Here is a 12,565-nt window from a genome sequence, read left to right as displayed (position 1 = left end):
GCTTCCAGGACCTGCCCCTGCCCTCCTCTGGACCTCAGCTTCACCATCCCCAAAGGAAGCGGCCGGAGCTCTGGGGTCCCTCAAGCGCGGCGCCTCAGGATGCAGAGGGGACCCTTAGAACCACGAAAAGCTGGGGGCTGGAGGGACAGTCCAGCGGAGGCCTCCCCAGTCTCCCTGTCCGCATCCCCCCTGTGGGAGCCCGGGGGCCTCATCGGGGCTGCCTGGGTCACCCGGCTCCCCAGGAGGCAGGCAGGGGCCCTGGGGTCCAGCGCCGCCGCACCTCAACTCCATCCTAGGTCAGCGCCCGGAGGGGCCCTGCGGACTGGACCCAGCCCGCCCGTTCCCAGGGAGAGGGACCCGCATCGCATCTGTCTCTGTGACACCCACGGGAGGGCCGTGCTGGCCTCTCCCGGGGATCTGGGGCGAAGCGGGGGAATCCCAGCCACCTGGCCATCATGCTGAAACCTCGTCTCTATTAAAAATAGAAAAATTAACCGGGCGTGGTGGCGCCCGCCTGTAATCCCAGCTGAGGCAGCAGAACCGCTTGAACCCGAGGAGGAGGTTGCAGATCTGGGGTCACTGCAGCCTCCGCCTCCCTGGCTCAAGCAATTCTCCTGCATCAGCTTCCCGAGTAGCTGGGATTACAGGCACACGCCACCGTGCGTGGCTGTTTGTATTTTTAGTAAAGACAGGGTTTCACCATGTTGCCCAGGCTGGTCTCAAACTACTGACCTTGTGATCTGCCATCTTGGCCTCCCAAAGTGCTGAGATTACAGGTGTGAGCCACCTTGTCCGGCCGGATGAGGAGTTCAAGACCAGCCTGACCAACATGCTGAAACCACGTCTCTCCTAAAAATACAAAAATTAGCCGGGCATGATGGCACATGGCTGTAATCCCAGCTACTTGGGAGGCTGAGGCATGAGAATCACTTGAACCCAGGAGGTGGAGGTTGCAGTGAGCCGAGATCGAGCCACTGTATTCCAGCCTGGGTGACAGAGTGCGACTTCATCTCAAAACAAAAGAAAAAACAAAATAATAGTCAAAATGGTAGAGACAGAAAGTAGAGTGGTGGTTGCCAGGGCTGGCAGAGGAGGGAACAGGGAGTTTGTATTTAACAAGTAGAGAGGCACCAAAGCACGCTGAGAGTGCCCCAGCCCGGGAGCTAAGCAGGGTCAGGCTTGGCTAGGGCTTGCATGGGGGAACACCTGGAGGGTCAGGGGGCTGGAGACTTGTGGCTTCTTGCCTCCTTACTGCTTTCCTCCAATTGTCACAACTCTTTCTATCTGCCCCCAACTCTTTGGCCAGTCCTTTTGCGCCTGCCTGCACCCCTGCTCTGGCGTGGGACCTCTTCTCTTTGAAGGCACCAAATTCCATTGAAGCTAAGAGGGGTTCGAGCCTGGCTTGGGCTAGGATTGGGGACTCCCCAAGGAGATGGGGGCTGGTTGCTTTTGGCTTCTTACTCTTTTCCCATTTTTCCTGCTTGCCACAAAGCGTTCCCACAGCCCAATGATTCTCTGGCTTTTCCTTATTGACTTCCACACACTCCTGTGCTCACTCTGTGTCGTGAAGTGTCCCTGAGGAGGACCATGATAGCAGCCCTTGGGCTTCATAGCAGCCTGAGGGTGCCCCAACATAGAAGCTAAGCGGGGTAGAGCTTTGGTGGGGCTTGGAGAGGGGACTACTTGGGGAGACTGTGGTCTAGAGGCTTTTGGCTTCCCACTCCCGCTTTCTTTTTTTTTTTTTTTTTTGCTTGTCACAACACTTCCCAACTACTCGCTAACCCTCTGGCATTTCTTTTCCAGCTAACCTGCCCCCCACCCGTGGCCAGGCACCTGCCTATGGGGTTTCATCTATGCAGCCTCTGCAAACCACAGCAGTCTGAAGGTCAGGGTGTGGTCGAGAAATGTTGCTCCAAGGGGGAAAAGCTGGAAAAGAGCAGGAAGCCAAAAAGCTTGAAGCCTGGTCATTCCAGGTGGTACCCCATCCAAGCATCTGTTAGGCCCAACCCTGCTTAGCTTCTGGGCTGGGGGTCCTCAGTCTACTATGGTGATGGGAGGCTGCTGAAACAAACCCCCACGGAGAAGTTGCAGTTCGAGGTGGGGGCACTGGAGGGAGGAAATGGGAGATTAGGGAGTCAGAGGGCAGTTGGAAATCGTTGCCAAAAGTGAAGGAAAGCAGGAAGTTAGCAGGAGTCCAAAAGTCTCCAGCCACTGGACTCCCAAGGTGGTCCCTCATGCCCTCCTCTGCTCAGCTTGTATGCTGGGGCACCCTCAGGCTGCTATGCCAACTGGAGTCAGCCCAGCTAATTTTTTGTATTTTTAGTAAAGACAGGGTTTCACCTTGTTGACCAGGATGGTCTCAATCTCTTGACCTCGTGATCCACCCGCCTCGGCCTCCCGAAGTGCTGGGATTACAGGCTTGAGCCACTGCACCCAGCCTACTTTTCTTTTAATTGGCTTATTTTGTGAGCATAACAACAAACAGAATAATTCAGACAGAAATGGCTCTGGCCGGCATGATTCCAGGGATGTGAAGCTCAAGAACAGACACTGCTATGTGCAGTGCCAGAAGCCAGGGCACCAGCGGCGCAGGAAATGTACTGAGGGAGAAAGAACACGAGGACACCTCCACCAGGTGGCAGCCACAAGGGCGTATAGATGTTTAAAGTAACAATAAATTTTAAAAAAGAATCACACATGTTATGGACTAAATGTGTCCCCCAAAATTCATATGTTGAAGCCTTGAGGCCAGGTACAGTGGCTCATGCCTATAATCCCAGCACTTTGGGAGGCCAAGGCAGGAGGAGCTCTTGAATCTAGGAGTTCAAGACCAGCCTGGGCAACATGGCCAAACCATTTCTATACAAAAAATTTTTTTAAAACCTTAGCCAGTGTGTTGGCACATGCCTGCGGTCCCAGCTACTCAGGAGACTGAGGTAGGAGGATTGCTTGAGCCCAGGAGGTTGAGGCTGCAGTGAGCCATGATCGCAACACTGTACTCCAGCCTGGGCAACAGAGTGAGACCCTGTCTCAAAAAAAAAAAAGCTAACCTCCAATGTCACAGTGCAGTATATGGAGGGGGGGGGCCTTTGTGATACAATTAGGTTAGATGAGGATGGGGCCCCTTCGATGGAATTAGTGGCCTTCTAAGAAGAGGAAGAGACACCATAACTGCCCTCTTCCTCCTCCTCCCCTTCATGCTCCACCCCCCTCCTCCCACCTTCCTTGTGAGGACCCAGGGGCCATCTGCAAACCCAAGGAGAGAGCCCTTGCCGGACCTGAATCCACAGCCCCTCGAAGCTGGGCTTCCAGCATACAGAACTGTGAGGGATGAACATGCCTTGTTTAAGCCCCCAGTCCATTCAGCAGTATTCTATTCCAGCAGCCCAGGAAAGCTAAGTCTACACAGCAGGAAAATGCTGAAGCCACGAAGGAACCCAGGGGTCTGATTTCCAGAGCTTTCATCGTGACTACCCCGTGTTTGCTTTCCTAGAGAGGACTCTAGAAACCTGAACCCGCCCCCCTTCAGCTCCCCACCGCCCTGGCAAAGGGCTCCAGCTGCTCTGGATGATGAGGAAGCCAGGCACCTCTGACAAGGTACCTCCCCGTGGTGGGGCCGTGCATCGCAGGGTCCAACAGCACCTCCGGCCTCCATGCAGTACCCTAGCAGCCCACCTCCCCACAATTGTGACAACCAGAAATGTTGCCACACATTGTCAAGTGTCTCCTGGGAGCAAAATCACTGGGCTGAGAACCGCGGCTGCGTGGGAAGTTGGCACACAGCCGGGAGAGTCAGCACCAAAGAGAAGCAACAATTAACGCAGCGATAATAAATGCAACAATAACAGCTACTGTAGAAACAATCATTTTGATCATCACAACCACAACAAAAGCAATCGCAGGAGCAGGGGCAGCAGCATACACAACCTCACAGTGCCCCAGCAGGACAGCACATGGCTAATTGTGGAGTGTGTGTGAAGTGTGTGTGGTGAGTGGTGTGTGTCTGTGTGAGGTGTGTGCACTGTGGAGTGTGGTGAGTGGTGTGTGTGTGAGGTGTGCACTGAGTGTGGGTGGTGCATGTCTACAGGTATAGGATGAGTCTGTGGGTGTGGAGGGCGTGTCCACGGGGGTGGAAGGACACCCCCGTGGTAGTCAGCAATGCCCCCAAAACCCCATGTGTCAGGAACCAGCCTCGGCCTTGCTGGCGAGGTCACCGGAGCCTGTCGCTGCAAACAGCGTCCCTGGGAAAAGAGAAGGCTGCAGTGACCCCCAGACCTGTGACCTGCTGGGGGTCCCGCCGGCTGCAGGTGGCTGGGGTCGAATTGTGTTCTGGGCAATGCTGGTGCCACTTAATGAAATACACACAGGGCGGCCAGGCGGCTCCCTTGGCCCAGACCTCAGCCTCCCTGAAGTGACTCCGGATGGCCCCGAGAGTCCCCGCGTCCTACAACCACCCACGCTGGCTGCGCACAACCTGTTTGCGTAGCTGCTAGGAGGTGGCCATGGCGAGTAATCTGGGCTGAGGGAAGCCTGGCGCTAACACAATCCCCTCTGACGGTCAAAGTCAGAATCACAACTGCCCACACAGGGGCTGGGAATGGCTGGGTCCCCACAGACCCTTCCAGAAGCCAACAGGCCGGGAGGTGCTGGATGAACAGGAGCAGAATGGATTAAAGATGAAGCACAAATAAAAATGGGATTGGGGCAAGGTGGCCCGGGGTGCCTGGGCCCCCAGGTGGCTTCAGATGCATGGCTGTGGGTCTGTCGGGCCCCTCCTGTGTGCCGGCTTCCCCCGCAGATCTCAGGAGCCCAGTGCCTGCCTGGGCCTTGAGCAGGAGTTCAGGGGACACTCAGTGAGTGCCAGGCACCAGGCAGTGATGGTGTGATGGAGTAAAGTCGCTGACCAGAAACTATGTGTGGTGCCCAGGGAGCGGGGCTGTGGACAGGGCCACCGGGTCTCCCTCAGCCACAGATGAGGAACCCAGGCTATCAGAGGTGAGGCGCCTGAACCCGCTTGGCCCCAGACCCCAGCTTTGCTGCCTCCGGCCCTGAGATTCTCCACTTCCACACTCGTGACTGCCCACTTACCCAAATAAGCCTGGGGCCCCAGTCACACACCTCACACTACGCCAGGCAGCAAGGAGGGCCCCGGCCAATGCGGAGCCTGGCACGGGGCCGATGCTCCAGAGATGCTTGTGAATGGGAGGGAAAAGCAGAGGCTGCCACCGCATGTGGCAGATGGGGAAACTGGGCCCCAAAAAGGGCAGGGGCACAGGAGAAGCCGTGGAAGGGCCAGGGCAGACCCCAGGCTGGGCCGTGGCAGCCCCCGCCCCACAGCCTACCCTGAGCCTGAAGCAACGGTGGGAGGAGGAAGGGAAAGAAAAGCCACAGAGGTGGGTGGCCAGATGGGCAGGGGCTGCCCCGAGCCACTGCCTCCATCACCCCCGGCCTGCAAGGGGGTGAATGCCAAGGCTTCTGCAGCCTCCAAGGAGGCAGCCGTTGCCATGGTGACCACCGTTATCTGGCAACTGAGCTGCATCGTCCTGGGCACCTGCTGTCTGTTCTCTGGAGCTGCTGGCTGGCTCTAGGGACAGACCTGTGTCCAAGAGCCCCCCGTCTCAGAAAACCCACCTGTGGGGACAAGCCAGGTATGCGTGGGCACAAGGGGACCGCAGAGCCCCTCCCGGGTCTGCAGGAACCAGAATGGAGCCACATCACTCAACACTTTCACTTTTTCAAAGCTGGGAATGAACGTATTGATTTATAGGATAATAAAAATAACATTGTAAAAAAATTTCAAACAATACAGGAAAGTGTACAAACAAAAGGAAGACTCACTGGCATCTCATTTCATCATCTCTCCATGTGGCATATCAAGGCCTAAAGGCAGATGTGATTTTAACCAGGAGGTCGTGCTCTCCACAGCCCCACTCCCTGGGCACCACACAGAAACACGTTTCTGGTCAGCGACTTCATCCCATCATGTCATCACTGCCCGGTGCCTGGCGGTAACTCACTAAGTGTCCCCTGAACTCCTGCTCAAGGCCCAGGTAGGCACTGGGCTCCTGAGATCTGAGACTCCCTGCCTGGCCTCCGGAAATTGAGGGCTCAAAGGTGTCTGGGCCAGGAGACCTTTGATGGGCACATCTGCGACCCCATCTCCAGGACCCGAGTGCTCCACTTCATGAGAAGGGGGCAGCTTCCACAGGGTGGTGTTCCAAGGAAAGAGCGAGCCTGCTCAGCCAGAGAATCAGGGCAGAATTCCTGGAGGAGGCCCTTTTTTGGCAGAGATTAGAAAAACAAGAAAGAGGACAGGCCCAGTGGCTCACACATGTAACCCCAGCACTTTGGGAGGCCGAGACGGGCAGATCACCTGAGGTCGGGAGTTGGAGACCAGCCTGGCCAACATGGAGAAACCCTGTCTCTACTAAAAATACAAAATTAGCTGGGCGTGGTAGGTGACAGGTGCCTGTAATCCCAGCTACTTGGGAAGCTGAGGCAGAAGAATCACTTGAACCTGGGAGGCAGAGGCTACAGTGAGCCAAGATCGTGCCACTGCACTCCAGCCTGGGCGACGGAGTGAGACTCTGTATAAAAAAGAAAGAAAAATGAGAAAGCTTAGGAAATAGAAATAAAGTGGGGGGACAAGAAGAAGGGAACAGAGAGAAGAAAAATGGGGTGGGCAGAGCAGAGGCACAGAGGTGGGACTATGCTGTCATAAATGAAGTCTTACCCATGAAGGGCATCAGGTGCCCTGACCCACCCCTCGCAGGGAAGGCTGGAAGGAGGGGTTGGGGGCTGGGCAGCAGGAAAGTGGGAATGGCACCCTAACCCCCCCTCCCCGCCCCGCTGTGTGGACAGACAGGAATCTCCCTGGGCAGAGACCCCAGCTCTGCCTCAGAAATGCCCCCAGGTGATCTTCAGAAGTGAAAATGAACCTCCAGCCCGACCTCTTCAATGTGCAGCTGGCCAGTGATTTCGAAAGAGAAGGATGCGGGGCAGGGGCAGGGGCACCGTGCTGGAGAGGTGGCACTGGGCACTCAGACCTGGATTCACAGCCCAGCTCTGCTGCCCTCCCAACTCTCCCCACTCCATCACCTCCCTGGGCCTTGTCCCCTCACCATAAGACTGGGGCAGTGGTGTCTACACCCTGGGATGACCACGTGAGGGCAACAGGAAATATTTGTAGCACTCCTGGCGAGGCTCCGCGTCCAAGGTGAGTCCTGCAGGCCCCACAGAGCCCATGCATGTGGCTGGAGGCAACCCGGCCTGTGCAGGGGAGGAGAGAGAAGAGGAACATTCCACTGCCTCATCACTGCCCCAGAGGCACCAATTTAATGCCCCACCTGAGGCAAGGAGGAGACGAGGCATGGGGGAAGCGGGTAGGGTGGCCAGCAGGGCCTGGACAGAGGCCAGGGAGGAGCGATGAGAACAGCCAGACACCGGCTCACAGGCAGCAATGGAGGCCAGTGCCTGCTGCGGCCACACCTGGGCTTCTTCCTGACTGTTCATCCTGGACATCTGCAAACCGCGCCTCCCCTACACACACACACACACACACACACACACACACACACACACACACACACCAGCCCCTGGAGCCCCTTGTTGGAAATAGACACTTGGCACCACAAAGAAAAATCAGCACCGAGACAGGATTTGTCAGCAATGCAACTTTTACTTCCTGGGCTGCAGGAAGGGTACCCTCTCTAGCAATCTTGCCACAAGAGTACAATGAACAAAGGAAAACAGACAAATTTATTCCTTATGCATTTGGGGTCGTGCTTACTGCTGTGTCTGATCTCCGTTGGCTGGAGCCAGAACTTACAATCTAAACTAAAACCCAATTGGCTAATAACTTAAAACTTTTCTTTTCTTTTTTTTTGAGATGGAGTTTCGCTGTTACCCAGACTGGAGTGCAATGGCACGATCTCGGCTCACTGTAACCTCCGCCTCCTGGGTTCAAGCAATTCTGCCTCGGCCTCCCGAGTAGCTGGGACTACAGGCACGCACCACCATGCCTGGCTAATTTTTGTATTTTTAGTAGAGAAGGGGTTTCACCATGTTGGTCAGGCTGGTCTTGAACTCCTGACCTCACGTGAACCACCAATCTCAGCCTCCCAAAGTACTGGGATTACAGGCGTCAGCCACCATGCCTGGCTAAGTTCCTTTTTTTTTTTTCTTGAGAGGGAGTTTCACTCTTGTTGCCCAGGCTGGAGTGTGATGGCACAATCTCTGCTCACTACAACCTCTTCCTCCAAGATTCAAGTGATTTTCCTGTCTCAACCTCCTGAGTAGCTGAGATTACAGGCACCCACCACCACACCTGGATAATTTTAGCGTTTTAGTAGAGATGGGGTTTCACCATGTTGGTCAGGCTAGTCTCAAACTCCTGACCTCAGGTGATCCACCCACCTTGACCTCCCAAAATGCTGGGATTACAGGTGTGAGCCACTGTGCCTGGTCAATACTTTTAGTTCTTATTTGTAACTCTCCCTAGGGGTTTTAGCTGGCAGAATTTGAACATTTCTGGGCTGGTGGTGACGATATTAACAAGTACGCTAAAATATATCAACAATTTTCTGTGTTCGCAGCCAGCTGCTGTAGGCACCACCTCAGAACTTCAGGTGTGGGCCACGATTTTCTGCATGGCCCCAGCAACTCCTGGAATCCATAACCTGACCAGGAACGTCAGAGTGCGTTTGTGATTTTCACAATCATGACCGTGGCAGGAATTGTGTAAAAATGAACATATAGTCATTGGCTTTACGTAACCACTGAGGCCGCTTCACAATGCTGGGCAGGGTCTGGTACCTCTGTAGGCTGGAGTGCTTAGACACACTTAGACAGCTTCAGGGCTCAGACACGCAGTCTGTACTTGCTCACATGGGGATTCATGATACAGTGGCTTAGACATAGAAAGAAAGAACATGGTTTTCTGTGTTATTTCACCAGGAGAAGCACATCCCCACTTGCCTCTTACAAATTTATTTCCAGGATGCCTCCTCTGAGTAGTTCTCAAAATGTCTGAATGTTGAGAGACCCCCACTGTTTTATTTAGTGTGCGTGTGTGTGTGTGTGTCTGTGTGTGTGAGAGAGAGAGAGATGGAGTCTTGCTCTGTCACCAGGCTAGAGTGCGGTGACACAATCTTCACCTCCCAGGTTGAAGTGATTCTCCTGCCTCAGCTTCCCAAGTAGCTGGGACTACAGGCGTGTGCCACCATGCCCAGCTAATTTTTGTATTTTTAGTAGAGAGGGGTTGGCCAGGATGGTCTTGATCTCTTGACCTTGTGATCCGCCCGCCTGGCCTCCCAAAGTGCTGGGATTACAGGCGTGAGCCACTGCACCTTGCCGAGAGCTGGTCTTAACACAGCTGGCGGTGGTTCACATTAAAATCGGGAGGAAGGTGTTACTGTACGCAGACGATTCTTCTCAAATGTCATAGATTTCTCCCGTACTTGCTTAATTAGTGGTTGAAATGATAGTGATTGCACTTTTTGTTATTTCCATTTCAAATTATAAGTAGAATGATTTTTTTAATCAAATTATATAATTATTAAGTCCAAGTGAACAAGATATATGTCCACTGGCTAGTCATCTGTCAGAGTGTCAGGGTCACTGAGGATGTAACAATCATTCATCCTGCCTCTTACTGGCGCTCTGAGGAAGGCACTCCTGCTCTGTAGGGGATAGAAACTGTCCCTTCATAGTCCCATTACGTCATTTTTCCTGCATACAGAGTCTTCCACAGTGGGTCCTAGTCATTTCTCCTGTTTCCCTTCATCTCCTTTCTCCCTTTTCTGAGAGTCTGATTCCATCTAGCACCCCTTCTCTTCCCTGGGAGGCCAGTTCTTCCCGGGTCCAACCTCAGGGCTGCAGTACAGAGTTTCATCCTCTTCCCCTTCCCTTTCTTTTCTCCTTCCCCTTCCCTTCTTTTCTTTCTTCTTTCCTCCCGCCCTCCTTCTTTCCTTCCCTCCTTCCCCTCTCTCTTTATCTGTCTCTCTCTTGAGAAACAGGACATATTCCTGTTAAAGCAGATGCTCGTTCATCTCCAAAGCTCATAGAGGAAACCCAGACCTGGGCCAGAGACCCTCAGGGTGCTGTGGTTTAATGGCCTGGAGGTGACCCTGCCAATCACACAGACATTGCAGGCTCAGAGGGAGGAGCCCCTTGGAAAGAGAGGTGAGCAGAGGCTGGGACATTTGTGCAGACAAAGTCCCCAGACAACTCGTAGAATCTTTCTTTTCTACTTTTGACAGGGTCTTGCATGCAGGCTGGAGTGCGGTGACACGGTCACAGCTCACTGCAACCTTGACCTACTGGATTCAAGGGCCCTCCCACCTCAGCTTCTCAAGTAATTGGGACCACAGGTACATTCCACCAACCCATTTATTTTTATTTTTATTTGTGTAAATGGGGTCTCATTTTGTCACCCAGGCTGGTTTCAAACTCCTGGCTTCGTGGCATCTTCTCACCTTGACCTCCCAAGGTGCTGTGATTGCAGCCATGAGCCACCATACCCAGCCCCCTTTCTCTTTAAAATATTGGCATTTGCCAAGAGATCGAGACCATCCTGGTCAACATGGTTAAACCCCGTCTCTACTAAAAATACAAAAAATTAGCTGGGCATGGTGATGCATGCCAGTAATCCCAGCTACTCAGGAAGCTGAGGCAGGAGAACTGCCTGAACCCAGGAGGTGGAGGTTTCGGTGAGCCAAAATCACACCATTGCACTCCAGCCTAGGTAACAAGAGCGAAACTCCATCTAAAAAAAAAAAATGGCATTTGCAGCCATGCATTTTATTGTGACCACTGGTCTCATGGCTTCCTACACATTTGGTATTTATCTCAAAGAATTTTCCAGCATCACTTGTGATTTCTGCTTTCATTCGCTGATTGTTTAGGAGTGTGTTATTGAATTTTTATATATTCCTGAATTCAGATTTGCTTTGTTATTGATTTCTACCTTCATTCTATTGTAGAGAAGATACCTTGATTTTAGTCCTTTTAAATTAATGAAATCTGTTTCATGGCCTAAGACATGGTGTATTCCAGAGAGTATTCCAGGCGTACTTGAGGAGACGCTGTATCCTGTGAGCCTGTTGAAGGTGTTGTCAGGTCTAGCTGATTCACAGTGTTTTTCAAGTTCTCTACTTCTTTTTTGATCTTCTGTCTTATTATTCTAGCCAGTACTGACAGTACAGTATTGTAAGTATTACTGGGAAGCCGTCTGTTTCTTCAATTCCAACAGTCACTACTTCATAGACTGGGGGGCTCTGTAGTTAGATGCACAAGTATTAATTGTTAAATATATAATGTCCTTCTTTCGCTCTTGTAATAACTTTCATTGACCTACCCATCTCTCTTTTCCTTCCTTCTTTGCCTCCTTCCTTCTTTCCTCCCTCCCTCCCTCTCTCATTTAAGCTGTTGGCTGGACACAGTGGCTTACATCTGTAATTCCGGAATTGGGGAGGCTAAGGTGGGTGAAGTGCTTGAACCCAGAAGTTTGAGACCAGCCTAGGCGACATGGCAAAACCGAGTCTCTACATCTTGACACAACAAAACAAAACCTGAAATTAGCCGGTCATCTGCAGTCCCAGCTACATACTCAGGAAACTAAGGCCAGCGGATCTGTTGAGTCCTGGAGATCGAGGCTGCAGTGAGCCACCATCATACCACTGCACTCCAGCCTGGGCAACAGAAAGAGACCCTGTCTCAAAAAAATAATAAAGTACATAAATAAACTGTGGATTGAGAGCCGTGTATGCGCCAGGCCCTAAGCGGGGCATGATGAGATGGGATGAAGAGTCTGGAGACTTGGGAAAGGCTGCACCTCTGGGAGGGAGGCCGCAGCTTCTCCTTCGTCAAAGAGGGTCCTGGAAGGGGTAGGTAAGATCCCTTCAAGTCAGGTCCTGCAGAGTTCCAGGATCCCAGGTGGAGCTCCGGGTGTGGGAAGGCAGCCAGGAGGCAGCATGAGGGTTGGTAGGGGTATGGGGCTGGAATCGGGTGGGATGTAGGGAGGGGCTGTGCTACCCTCACCTGTGAGCTGCATGAACTCACAGTGCAGCCCTGAAATAGACTACCCCACTCCGTGGCCACACCTGTCTTGTTTGTCTCCTGTTCCACGTCAAAGGTGACAGGATTGGCTTCTCCTTGCCTTTTTTTTCCCCTTGTCACCCTCAGTTCAGGTTTAGGTCAGTGTGAGGATTAATCTTAGCCTGGTGATTTCCAGGGGCAGCCATCTGCAGGTAGAGCCCCCGTAGCTGGGGAGGTGAATCCCCGCCCCCATCCCTTGGCCTGGCCCCCACCCTACTCTCACCTCAGACCTTGCTGCCCTTCCAGGCCTCCCTGGCCAACCACTTCACCCAGGAATCAGCTGGGTTCCTGAATGGCTGGCCCTCAGGGTCCCTGACCCAGCTCATCCTTGCCCAGAGGGAAGGCTGGGCCCAGGGAGGAAAAGGCACTTGCCCAGGATCACACAGTGTGTCACCCACAGGCCTGGGCAAGAACCCAGGAGATAATGGCAATGGCTGAGGGTAGGTGAGGGTCCCCATGGGCCTGGCAC

At 53.2% G+C, this 12,565-nt stretch overlaps 1 protein-coding gene across 23 annotated transcripts in view; it reads left to right on the top strand.

The window, feature by feature from the left end:
* Positions 1-11,749, top strand: part of LOC100392935 (calcineurin-binding protein cabin-1) — a 48,482-nt gene extending 36,733 nt beyond the window's left edge. For 10 of the 23 annotated variants that reach the window (XR_008476538.2, XR_013521478.1, XR_013521497.1 and 7 more), the window contains 3 exons: positions 1,804-5,648; positions 10,260-10,370; positions 11,425-11,749. Coding sequence is in view for 5 of the 23 variants with exons in the window: in XM_035306632.3 (XP_035162523.1) it covers positions 1,804-1,973; positions 3,494-3,593 (270 nt within the window). In the remaining 18 variants the exon portion in view is untranslated. Of the gene's footprint in view, positions 1-1,803; positions 5,649-10,259; positions 10,371-11,424 lie in introns of those variants that run through there. The other 13 variants (XR_013521507.1, XR_013521494.1, XR_013521504.1 and 10 more) reach the window with 6 other exon arrangements.
* The last annotated feature ends 816 nt before the right edge of the window (positions 11,750-12,565 follow it).

This window comes from Callithrix jacchus, chromosome 1 (genome assembly GCF_049354715.1).
Source record: "Callithrix jacchus isolate 240 chromosome 1, calJac240_pri, whole genome shotgun sequence".
NCBI classification, from domain to species: domain Eukaryota; kingdom Metazoa; phylum Chordata; class Mammalia; order Primates; family Cebidae; genus Callithrix; species Callithrix jacchus.
The sequence above is the reverse complement of the archived record's forward strand: the minus strand, read 5'-3'. Positions and strand labels throughout refer to the sequence as shown.